This window comes from Macaca fascicularis, chromosome 15 (assembly GCF_037993035.2).
Source record: "Macaca fascicularis isolate 582-1 chromosome 15, T2T-MFA8v1.1".
NCBI classification, from domain to species: Eukaryota; Metazoa; Chordata; class Mammalia; order Primates; family Cercopithecidae; genus Macaca; species Macaca fascicularis.
The window spans coordinates 71,940,868-71,953,854 of NC_088389.1; the positions used below are offsets into that span (position 1 = coordinate 71,940,868).

Consider the following 12,987-nt stretch of genomic DNA (forward strand, 5'->3'; position numbering starts at 1 on the left):
GATGACAAGGTCAGCATTAATACCTAGCAGAGAACACAACTGTACCTAATTCAGTTTCTAAGGATCTTTGAATTTAGAATGAATTATATAAATATTTTAAAGTTTACTTGAAAACTGAAAGATTGCGTTACTTAAGCCAGATAACATCATTTATGGTTTATGTGCTTTCCTAACCAGAAACCCTACAAGGCAAAAGGTGGTCTGGTTGGATTATACACAGATGCTGTTCACAGAAGCCGCCAGATGGCATCTAAGAAATGAATAAAATGAGCCAAAGAGGGAATAAAGCCAGGGGGCAGAACTAAGGATGAACTAGACAGACAACGTAATTTGATTACTATTGCTATCCTAACGAACACAGCATCTATAATTGTGAGTCAGGGTAAGAATGTCCATATAAATAAGTATCCACCACTTTACTGGAAAACATAATCCAAGGTAGGAATCCTCTGGAAAGTCATAAAGCCTTTGCAGTCAAGCTGTCTCTGGGGAACAATGCATACCTACATCATAAAACTAGAGAGCCAAAGAAGTAGGTAGAGCTCAATTTTTACCTTTAGTTCATTCTGAAATTCTTTTTCTGCTAAAATGTGATTTAGTTCATTTCACAAACATCTGATGAGTATGTATTTTCCCACACACTGTGTTGATGAAAGAGGTTACCAAAGTACGTAAGACACAGTCCCTGTCCTTAAGGACTTAGCCAAAGAGGGAAGACAAACACATAAATAGGTAACTGTAATATTATGTGGTCAATCCAGTGATATGTTTATACATAGTGTGCTCTGAAAACATGGAGAAAGTTCGCTCACTTAGCATAGCCTAGAAACAAATCAGGGAAGGAAAACAAAGTTATGCTGGATAAATGGATACCTGAGCTATATCTTAAAGGATGAGAATTTGGTCAGGTAAAAAACAGGGGAAAGAACCCTCAAGACAAGGGGCTGGACATGGTGGCTCACAACTATAATCTCAGCACTTGGGAGGCTAAGGCAGGAGGTTCACGTGAGCCTAAGAGTTTGAGACCTGCCTTGGCAACATGAGACCCTGTCTCTAAAAACAGTAATAATAATAATAAAAGTCAGGCAGGGTGGAGCTTGCCTGTAGTCCCACATTCAGGAGGCTGAGGTGGGAGAATAATTTGATTCCGGGAGGTCAAGGCTGCAAAGAGCCATGACTGCATCACTGCACTCCAGTCTGGGCAAGAGCGAGGCTCTGTTAGGAAAAAAAAAAAAAAGAGAGACACTTTGGGAGGCCGAGGCCGAGGTGGGCGGATCACAAGGTCAGGAATTCAAGACCAGCCAGCCAGGCCAACATGGTGAAACCCCGTCTCTACTAAAAATACAAAAATTAGCCAGGTATGGTGGCATGTGCCTATAATCCTAGATACTGAGGAGGCTGGGGTAGGAGAATTGCTTGAACCCAGGAGGAAGTTGCAGTGAGCCAAGATCGCACTACTGCACTCTAGCCTGGGCGACAGAGTGAGACCCCATCTCAAAAAAAAAAAAAAAAAAAAAAAAGGAACAAACAGTAATAGCAAAACATTGGGGCATGAAACAGTTTGATATATGGCAAAGGTGTGAGACATAGGGTACTACAAGCAGATTATTATTAGAATTTAAGGATAGAGATGAGGGGTGGGAGAGGAGGTTGACGATGCGCACAGGCCATATCACAGACAGACTAGAATGACATGCAAGAATTCTTACATGTTATGCTGTATATCATGGGGAACCAGTGTTAAGCAGCACAATGACACAGAATAACATTTTATATACATCACTCTGACAGCATTTGTCGGGGAAGAATCTGAGAGGAGGCAAGACTGGAAGTGAGGAGACCAGTTAGGGAGGCTATTGCTAACTTGTTCAGGCAAGAAATAACGAGATCTTGAACTGACAAGTAATCTTATAACAAGTAATCTTATAACAAAAACCTCCTGTACTAATGTATCAATAATCTAGGATGACCACAGTGTAGCAGAACAAAAAACAAATGCATAAACATATATGTACATAACATAAATGCATATAATTACATATTACATAGATTCATATACATTATAAATGCCACTGTTACACTGCATTATAGATAAGAACAAAGGTTAGAAAATAAAAAGGAAAATAGAAGTAAAAATTAAAAGCCTTCTATTTGTCTTAAAACTAACAATTAATAATAAATTGTTACCCCCAAAATGCATTATTTTAGTGGAAAGAAATTAAATGTTAGAAATTTAGACTTAGGAAAAGGAAAATTCTTTAGAATGTGTCCTATAAGCATCTAAAATCAAGAACATTATCAGATTTCTCAGAATGGTTTTGAATATATTAATATAGAAAACCTAGAAACTAGATCTACATAAATCAAAAGCAATGAAATGATTTAATAAAGAAAATAACATGATTAAAAAATGCAAAATTGTGTTTGGGTAGGAGGAATATATCTCTTAGGTAAGAGATCTATGGTACAACATGGTGATTATGGTTAACAGTAACAGTATATTCTTCAAGATTGTTAAGAGAGTGAATTTTGAACGTTCTCACTACCAAAAATAAGTATGTGAAGTAATGCATATGGTAATTAGCCCAATTTAGGCATTCCACAATGCATACATATTTCAAGACATACTATACACAATAAATATATATGATTTTTATTTGTCAATGAAAATAAATAAATGTTTTAAAAAAGAAAATGACATGACTCTAGTCTTAACAATGTATTGTTAGCCTACCTCACCTGGTATGCCATTTAGCAATCATAAATCTCAGTAACATAGGATCATTATATTAATTTTGCAGATGAGAAAACTGAAGCTTGGGCAAGTTTATTTACCTAATACTGGGACTTATTTTCAAGTCTGTCTGCCTTTAGATACCTTATTTAAAGCTAGTAGTAGCCATGTGTAAATTCAACTGTGTAAGTATTTTATAAGAATATTTTAAATTTGCAATATGGCACTTCATATCAGAAAGTCAAGTTGAAGCTTAGGCAATAGAACTAAAGGCTTGGGGTCAGAGAGACCTTGGTTTAAAAATAGAATTAACTCTTTACTAGCTGGAGGAATTTGACTAAATTATATAACTTCTCTGAGCCTCATTATGTAAAAAATAGGTTAACGAGGCTTTAAAAAATTCTTGCAAGACTAAAAAGTGCTTAGCCAGGTAAGTAATTAATCAGTAGTGGCTAATGCTATTCATAAATCAAGAAAAAGTATAAAAAACATAAAAATTGAAGTTAAAAGTTAATTTAGGAATAGACAGCCAGATGTGCTGGCTCACGCCTGTAATCCCAGCACCCTGGGAGGCTGAGGTGTGAGGATCGCTTGAGCTCAGGAGTTTGAGACCAGCCTGGGCAATATAGCGAGACCTCATCTCTACTAAAAATTTAAAACTTAGCTGGATGTAGTGGCAGACGTTATGTATTCCCAGCTACTCAGGAGGCTGAGACAGGAGAATCACTTGAACCCAAAAGTCTGAGGTTGCAGTGAGCTGTGATTGAGCCACGGCACTGCTATGAATGTTTCCTTAGCCATAACAAGAATACATGTACATGTGCACACTGTTTATAACATACCTAACTCATAAGAATATACAGTCAATTCTTGATAATCCAAGAGCATATTAACTGGTTTTCATTTAAACTATGATTAAAATGCTATGGGGAATCTACTTTTATCTTTCTTATTAGGGAGAAGCTTGTCAGGAAATTGATGCTCAACCTCCTCCTTTAACCATATATAAAAATGTAGCCCCCACACCCAAACTCCCACCACAGTATTTCTACATAGTCAAACCCCAAGCTCCCTCAGGTGTTCTGGTGTCTGCATTGGTTCTTCAAATTCCACTCCTGGGGAAAGTTGGGGAGGATAAAGTTGCTACTTCTTTACTACTTGCTACTTCATTACTAGGCCTGGGTGGGGAATTAATTCTGTCTGGATTATTTGTATGGTATTTGTGATTTGATTTTCATCCCCTCTAATGCTACCAGTTACGGCCATTAATAGTTGACTATATTATTATTAATTAATTAATTCTGTCTGGATTATTTGTGTGGTATTTGTGATTTGATTTTCATCCCCTCTAATGCTACCAGTTACTGCCATTAATAGTTGACTGTATTATTATTTATTAATTATTTATTTATTGAGACCGAGTTTCACTCTTGTTGTCAGGCTGGAGTGCAGTGGTGCGATCTCGACTCACCGCAACCTCCGCCTCCCAGGTTCAAGCAATTCTCCTGCCTCAGCCTTCCTGAGTAGCTGGGATTACAGGCCTGCACCACCACACCCAGCTAAATTTTGTATTTTTAGTAGAGACGAGGTTTCTCCATGTTGGTCAGGCTGGTCTCGAACTCCCAGCCTCAGATGATCCGCCCGCCTCAGCCTCCCAAAGAGCTGGGATTACAGGCGTGAGCCACTGCACCCAGCCGACTATTTTGTTTACAGTAAACTGTTGACTATTACTAGGAAGGAAGTATAAGTTAGGAGGAAGTATAACAACTTTAAACATTTCACTTCTGTTTTTTTAAAAACAAAACTGCTTGGCAAAGATAAATAAATTTTATGCAATCATTTTAACTCGTAAGTGGTCAGTTTAAATCATTGCTTTAATATTACTCATATAGTATGCATTTTAGTAGTTAAAGTTAGCAATATCATAGAGAATTAAATAATACATCCCAGGTAGTTAAACAGTCTCTGAGACATTGATAATACTATATCAATACTGCTAAACATCTGTTAATCTACATTATAAAAATACCAGAAGCATTACCTTGGTGTTCCTCTAAATCCATATCAAGTTGTCTAATTTCTTCATTAAACTGATTTATCTTTTCTTTTATATCTGTTAACCTGTTGAAAATATTTTTAATGAATTTATGAAGGAAATGTAGACATTCAATAAAAACACTTGATGGGGAGGTTAGATGTCTTTTCCAAGTTGCATAAACAATATCTAAAAATAATATGTCTTATTCTAAGGACAATACTATAATTGATTATGACATTAGGATATCTTTTCCAAGTTGCATAAATATAGAAAAATAGCATATCCTATTATGAGGACAATACTATAAATTTAGAGAGGAAGAATCTTGTCTAGATCTTTTTTTTTTTTTCTTTGAGACGGGGTCTCCCTCTGCCACCAGGCTAGAGTGCAGTGGTGTGATCTCGGCTCACTGCAACCTCTGCCTCCCGGGATCAAGCGATTCTCCTGCCTCAGCCTCCCGAATAGCTGGGCCTACAGGCACGCGCCTCCATGCCCAGCTAATTTTTGTATTTTTAGTAGAGATGGGGTAGAGACAGGGTTTCACCATGCTGGCCATGATGGTCTCGATCTCTTGACCTTGTGATCCACCTGCCTCAGCCTCCCAAAGTGCTGGGATTACAGGTGTGAGACACCACACCCAGCCTAGATCTTTTTTAATGATTCCTATTTGGAGCCTAAGTATATTCTGAGAACACCAGGTTGCCTGACTTAAACAGTACACCCCTTCCCAACTCTCCTTTGAGTTTGATTTGCAGTATTAAGAAAATGAAAAATATTTAACAATACTCTTTTTGTAGGTTTCTACAAGCCAAATTAAGTTGGAAAATTAGTCTCAAAAATGAGAAAATAAGGGAAAACCTATCACTGGCAGAAGATTATATGGGTTGTTTTAACATAAAGCAGTTATACTTACTATAAAGCTACCATAACAAAAACAATGTGGTATAGGCATAGGGATAGACATACATATCAATGAACTAAAATTGAGAGTCCAGAAATAAGAACACATATCTATAGTCAACTGATTTTTGGCAAGGGTGCTAAGGTAATTAAATGATGAAAGAAGAGTATTTTCAATAAATGGTGCTGGGAAAAGTACATATGTAGAAGCTAAGGAATAAAATTGGACTCCTACCTCACATCATACACAGAATTAACTTGAAATTGATCAAAGATCTAAACGTTAGAACTAAATTACCAAACTCTTAGAAGAAAACATAGACATAGTCTTCATGGCCCTGGATTTGGCATTGGTTTCTTAGATATGACACTAAAAGCAAGAGCAACAAAAGAAAAATAGAAAAACTGGACATAATCAAAATTGGAAACTTTTATGCTTCCAAGGACACCAAGAAAATGAAAAGATAATTCATAGAACAAGGGAAAATTTTTACAAATCATGTATCTGATGAGACCTCTATCTAGCATATATAAAGAAATGTTACAACTCAGTAATGAAACAATCTAGTTTAAAAAATGAGCAAAGGAACTAAACATTTCCCCAAAGAATATGGCCAATAAGCATATGAAAGGAACCTCAACATCATTAGCCAGCAAACAAATACAAATCAAAACCACAGTAAGACACCGCTTCACATCCATTAGGGACGGCTATAATAGAAAAAGAGGTAATAACAAGTGAGCATGTGAAAAAAACTGGAACCCTCACATACTGCTCATATGCTGCTCATATTACATTACAAAGAAATGTAAAATAGTACCAATTCTTTGAAAGTCTGATAGAATTCAGCTGTGGCTCCATCTGGTCCTGGACTTTATGTTGGTATTTTTTTTTTTTTTTTTTTTTTTTTACCATTTCAATCTCACTGCTTGTTAATGGTCTGTTCAGAGTTTCTATTTCTTCCTACTTTAATCCAGGAGGATTGTATATTTCTCCAGGAATCTACCCATCTCCTCTAAGTTTTCTAGTTTGTGCATGTAAAGATGCTCATTATAAGTTTGAACGGTCTTTTGTATTTCTGTGGTATTGGTTGTAGTATCTCCCGTTTTGTTTCTAATTGAGCTTATTTGGATCTTTTCTCTTCTTTTCTTGATTAATCTTGCTATTGGTCTATTAATTTTGCTTATCTTTTCAAAGAAACAGCTTTTTACTTCATTTATCTTTCATATTTTTTGTTTCAATTCAATTTAGTTCTGCTCTGATGTTTGTTATTTCTTTTCTTTTGGTGGGTTTGGGTTTGGTTTGTGCTTGTTTCTCTAGTTCCTTGAGGTATGACGTTAGATTGTCTATTTGTGTTCTTTCAGACTTTTTGATGTAGGCACTTAATGCTCTGAATGTTCCTCCTAGCACTGCTTTTGCTGTATCCCAGAGGTTTTGCTAGGTTGTGTCACTACTATTGTTCAGTTCAAAGAATTTTTAAACTTCCGTCTTGATTTCATTGTTGACCTAAAAAATCATTCAGGAGCAAATTATTTAATTTCCATGTATCTGCATGGTTTTTACGGTTCCTTCTGGAGTTGATTTCCAATTTTATTCCATTGTGGTCTGAGAATACTTTGATATAATTTTGATTTTCTTAAATTTTGAGACTTATTTTGTGTGGCCTATCGTATGGTCTGTCTTGGAGAATGTCTCATGTGCTGATGAACAGAATGTATATTCTGCAGTTGTTGGGTAGAAGGGTCTATAAATATCTGCTAAGTCCATTTATTTGTTTTAGGGTATAGTTTAAATCCATTGTTTCTTTGCTGACTTTCTGTCTTGATGACCTGTCTAGTGCTGTCAATGGAGTATTGAAGTCCCCCACTATTATTGTATTGCCATCTATCTCATTTGTTAGGTCTAGTGGTAATTATTTTTTACATTTAGGAGCTCTAGTGTTAGGTGCATATAGATTTAGTATTGTGAATTTTCCTGTTCGATTAGTCCTTTTATCATTACATACTGTCCCTCTTTGTCTTTTTCAATTGTTGTTGAAGTCTGTTTTGTCTAATATAAGAATAGCTACTCCTACTTGCTTTTGCATGGAATATCTTTTTCCACCCTTTCACCTTAAGTTTACATGAGACTTTATGTATTAGGTGAGTCTCCTGAAGATGGGAGATACTTGGTTGGTGAATTCTTATCCATTCCACTATTCTGTATCTTTTAAGTGGAGCATTTGGGCTATTTACATTCAACGTTAGTATTGAGATATGTGGTACTGTTCTGTTCACTGTGATAGTTATTGCCTGAATACCTTGGTTTTTCATTTCCATTGTGTTGTTTTATAGGCCTTGTGAGATTTATGATTTAAGGAGTTTCTACTTTGGTGTATTTTGAGGTTTTGTTTCAAGATTTAGAATTCCCTTTAACTGTTCTTGTAGTGCTGCCTTGGTAGTGGTGAATTCTCTCAGCATTTGTCTGAAAATGACTTTATCTTTGCTTCATTTATGAAGCTTAGTTTCAGTGGATACAAAATTCTTGGCTGATAATTATTTCGTTTAAGGAGTCTAAAGGTAGACCCCAATTCCTTCTAGCTTGTAGGGTTTCTGCTAAGAAATATGCTATTGATCTGATAGGTTTTCCTTTATAGGTTACCTGATGCTTTTGCCTCCTAGCTCTTAAGATTCTTTCCTTTGTCTTGACTTCAGATAACCTTATGACTATGCCTAGGTGATTACCTTTTTGTGATGCATTTCCCAGGTGTATTCTTTGAAATTATTTCTTTCCTTTTTTTTTTTTTTTTTTTTGTAGATGGAGTCTCGCTCTGTTGCCCAGGATGGAATGCAGTGGTGCAATCTTAGCTCATTGCAACCTCTGCCTCCCAGGTTCAAGTGATTTTTCTGCCTTAGCCTCCCAAGTAGCTGGGACTACAGGTGCACGCCACCATGCCCAGCAAATTTTTGTATTTTTAGTAGAGACAGGGTTTTACCTTATTGGCCAGCCTGGTCTTGAACTCCTGACCTCATGTTCTGCTCGCCTCGGCCTCCCAAAGCGCTGGGATTACAGGTGTGAGCCACCACACTCAGCTGCGACATTCTTGTATTTGGATATCTACATCTCTAGCAAAGCCAGGGAAGTTTTCCTTGATTATTCCCTCAAATACATTTTCCAGACTTACAGATTTGTCTTCTTCCTCAGGAACACCAGTTATTCTTAGGTTTGACCATTTAACAGAATCTCAAACTTTTTGGAGGCTTTGTGCTTTTTTTTTTTTAATACTTTTTTTGTCTTTGATGGATTGCGTTATTTTGAAAGCCTTGTCTTAGAGCTCTGAAGTTCTTTCTTCTACTTGTTTGATTCTATTGTTGAAACTTTCCATTGTATTTTGCATTTCTCTAAGTGTGTCTCTCATGTCCAGCAGTTGTGATTTTTTTTTATTTATGCTACATATTTCTCTGGATATTTTTTTCATGCATATCCTATATTTTGAATTTCTTTAAGTTGGTTTTCACCTTTCTCTGCTGGCTCCTTGAGTAACTTAATAACTGATCTTCTGAATTCTTTATCTGTCAATTCACAGATTTCTTCTTGGTTTGGATCCATTGCTGGTGCTAGTGTGATCTTCTGGAGATGTTACAGAACCTTGTTTTGTCATATTACCAGAATTGTTTTACTGGTTCCTTCTCATTTGGGTAGACTATGACAGAAGAAAGATCTGGGACTCAAGGGTTGCTGTTCAGATTCGTTTGTCCCATGAAGTGATCCCTTGATGTGGTGCTCTCTCTCTCCCTTCCCCTAGAGATGGGGCTTCCTGAGAGCCAGATGCGGTGATTATTATTGCTGTTCTGGGTCTAGCCACCCACCAGAGCTACCGGGCTCTGGGCTTGTACTGGGAAGGGTCTGCAAAGAGTCCTGTGAAGTGATCTGTCTTTAGGGTCTCAACCGTGGATACCAGCACCTGCTCTGGTGGAGGTAGCTGAAGAGTGAAGTGGATTCTGTGAGAGTTCTTGGTTGTAGTTTTGTTTAGTGCACTGGTTTTCCTGAATGCTGGTTATGCTGGCAGTAAAACTGTCATGTGAACAGACTCAGGGCCTCTGGTTAGTGTGGATGTTATAGACAGTGGAATTAGCTGTTGTTTTCTCCTTCCCTTGGAGGATTGTTCTGTTATGAATTGCTGTAATGGTTTGTGTTGGTTGGCCTCTAGCTAGGAGGTGGCACTTTCAAGAGGGCATCAGATGCAGTAGTATGGGGGGACACAAGCTTGCCCTAAGGTGACCTGAACAAATATTTGGGTTTCTCAGGTGATTGGTGGGGCCATAGACCTATACCACAAGTTTATGTCTTTTGTCTTTGGCTACAAGCAGGGTAGAGAAAGAACACCAGGTGAGGGCAGAGTTAGGCGTGTCTCAGCTCAGACTCTCCTTGGATGGGACTGGCTGTGGCCAATGTGGGTGATGGAGAGGGTGGTTTCAGACCAAGGAAGTTATGTTCCAAGGGGGATATGGCAGCTTCTGCTGCTGATCTTACTGAAACTATTCCAAAAGATAGAGAAAGAGGGAATCTTCCCTAAATCATTCTATGAAGCCAGTATCACCCTAATACCAAAACCAGGAATGAACATAACAAACAAACAAAAAAAACCACTATGGACCAATATCCCTGATGAATTTAGAGGCAAAAATCCTCAAAAAAAATTAGCTAACCAAATCCAGCAGCATATGAAAAAGATTCACTATGATCAAATGGGTTTTATAGCAGAGATGCAGGGATGCTTAAACATATACAAGTCAATAAATGTGATATACCAATTAAACAGAATTAAAAACAAAACTCATACAATCATCTCAATAGATGCAGAAAAGGCATTTGACAAAATCCAGCATCCTTTTATGATTACATATCTTAAAGTAATAAAAACTATCTATGACAAACCCACAGCCAACATTATACTGAACAGGGAAAAGTTGAAAGCATTCCCCCTGAGAACTGCAACAAGACAAGGATGCCCACTCTCACCACTTCTATTCAACACAGGACTAGAAGTCCTAGCTAGAGCAATCAGAAAAAAGAAATGAATAAAGGGCACCTACATCAGTAAAGAGGAAGTCAAACTGTCGCTGTTTGCTAATGATATGATCATATAACTAGGAAACCCAAAAGACTCATCCAGAAAACTCCTAGATCTTATAAATAAATTCAGTAAAGTTTCAGGACACAAAATCAATGTACACAAATCAGTATCACTGCTATATACCAACAGCAACAAAGCTGACAAAGAAATAAAGAACTCGATTGGGCGCGGTGGCTCACGCCTGTAATCTCAGCACTTTGGGAGGCCAAGGTGGGTGGATCACAAGGTCAGAAGGCCGAGACCATCCTGGCTAACAAGGTGAAACCCCGTCTTTACTAAAAATACAAAAAAGTAGCTGGGAGTGGTGGGAAGCACCTGTAGTCACAGCTACTCGGCAGGCTGAGGCAGGAGAATCGCTTGAACCTGGGAGGCAGAGGTTGCAGTGAGCCAAGACTGCACCATTACACTCCAGCCTGGGCAACAGAGCAAGACTCTGTATCAAAAAAGAAAAAAAGAAAAAAAAGAAAAAAAAAGAAATCAAGAACTCAACTCCTTTCACAACAGCTGTGAAAATAAAATAAAATAAAATAAAATAAAATAAAATACAACACAACACAATACTTAGGAACATGCCTAACCCAAAAGGTGAAAGACCTCTACAAGGAAAACTACAGAACAATGCTGAAAGAAATCACAGATGACACAAACAAATAGAAACATATTCCATACTCATGGATTTCCTTGAAGAGAGGGGTCTTTCACCTTTTGGGTCTTTCACCTTTTGGGTTAGGCATATTCCTAAGTCTTGTCTTTGTCTTTGTCCTGTCCTGTCCTGTCCTGTCTTGTCTTGTCTTGATGGCCATATTGTGAAAATGACCATACTGCCAAAAGCAATCTACAAGTTCAATGCAATTCCCATTTTACCATCATCATTCTTGGCACAGAACTAGAAAAGAAACAATCCTAAAATTCACATGGAACCAAAAGTGAGCCTGCACAGCCAAAGCAAGACTAAGCAAAAAGAACAAACCTGGAGACATCACATTACCCAACTTCAAACTACACTATAAGGACTATAAGGTCACCAAAACAGTATTGTATTGGCATAAAAATAGGTACATGGACCAATGGCACAGAACAGAGAACCCAGAAACAAAGCCAAATACTGACAGTCAGTTGATCTTCGAAAAAGCAAACAAAAACATAAAGTGAGGAAAGGATACCCTCTTCAACAAATGGTGCTGGGATAACTGGCAAGCCACAAGTAGGAGAATGAAACTGGATCCTCATCTCTCACCTTATATAAAAATCAACTCAAGGTGGATCAGAAACTTAAATCTAAGACCTGAAACGGTAAAAATTCTAGAAGATAACATCAGAAAAACTCTTCTAGACATCGGCATAGGCAAACACCGAAAGAACCTAAAAGCAAATGCAACAAAAACAAAGATAAATAGATGGGACTTAATTAAACTAAAAAACTTCTGCACCAACAAAAGAAATAATCAGCAGAGTTAATAGACAACCCACAGAGTGGGAGAAAACATTCATGAACTATGCATCTGACAAAGGAATAATATCCAGAATCTACAACAAACTCAAACAAATCAGCAAGAAAAAAAAACCATAAAAAAGTGAAAAGTGAGCTAAAGACATGAATAGACGACTCTCCAAAGAAGATATACAAATGGTCAACAATCATATGAAAAAATGCTCAACATCATTAATTATAAGGGAAATGCAAATCAAAACCACAACGCAATACCAGCTTACTCCTGCAAGAATGGCCACAATTTAAAAATTTAACAAAAATAGATGTTGGAGTGGATGTGGTGAAAAAGGAACACGTTTACACTGCTTGTGGAAATATAAAGTAGTACAACCACTATGGAAAACACTATGGCGATTCCTTAAAGAACTAAAAGTAGATCTACCATTTGATCCAGCAATCCCACTACTAGGTATCTATGCAGAGGAAATAGAAGTCATTATATGAAAAGACACTTGCACATGCATGTTGATAGCAGCACAATTTGCAACTGGAAAAAAGGGAAACCGCCAAAAGGCCAATAATCAACAAGTGGATAAAGAAAATGTGGTATGTATATGTGTGTGTAGATATATATTTATACATATATATACTACTCAGCCATAAAAAGGATCAAAATAATGGCATTCACAGCAACCGAGATGGAGTTGGAGACAGTTATTCTAAGTGAAGAAACTCAGGAATGGAAAACCAAACATCGTATGTTCTC

The 12,987-nt window shown here is 37.3% G+C and overlaps 1 protein-coding gene across 15 annotated transcripts in view; it reads right to left on the bottom strand.

Annotated features, from left to right (window-relative positions):
• IFT74 (intraflagellar transport 74) overlaps positions 1–12,987 on the bottom strand; it is a 128,328-nt gene that overhangs the window by 37,400 nt on the left and 77,941 nt on the right. For all 15 annotated transcript variants that reach the window (XR_012424662.1, XR_006692692.3, XR_001485412.4 and 12 more), the window contains one exon: positions 4,776–4,855. Coding sequence is in view for 10 of the 15 variants with exons in the window: in XM_015436486.4 (XP_015291972.1) it covers positions 4,776–4,855 (80 nt within the window). In the remaining 5 variants the exon portion in view is untranslated. The remainder of the gene's footprint in view (positions 1–4,775; positions 4,856–12,987) is intronic.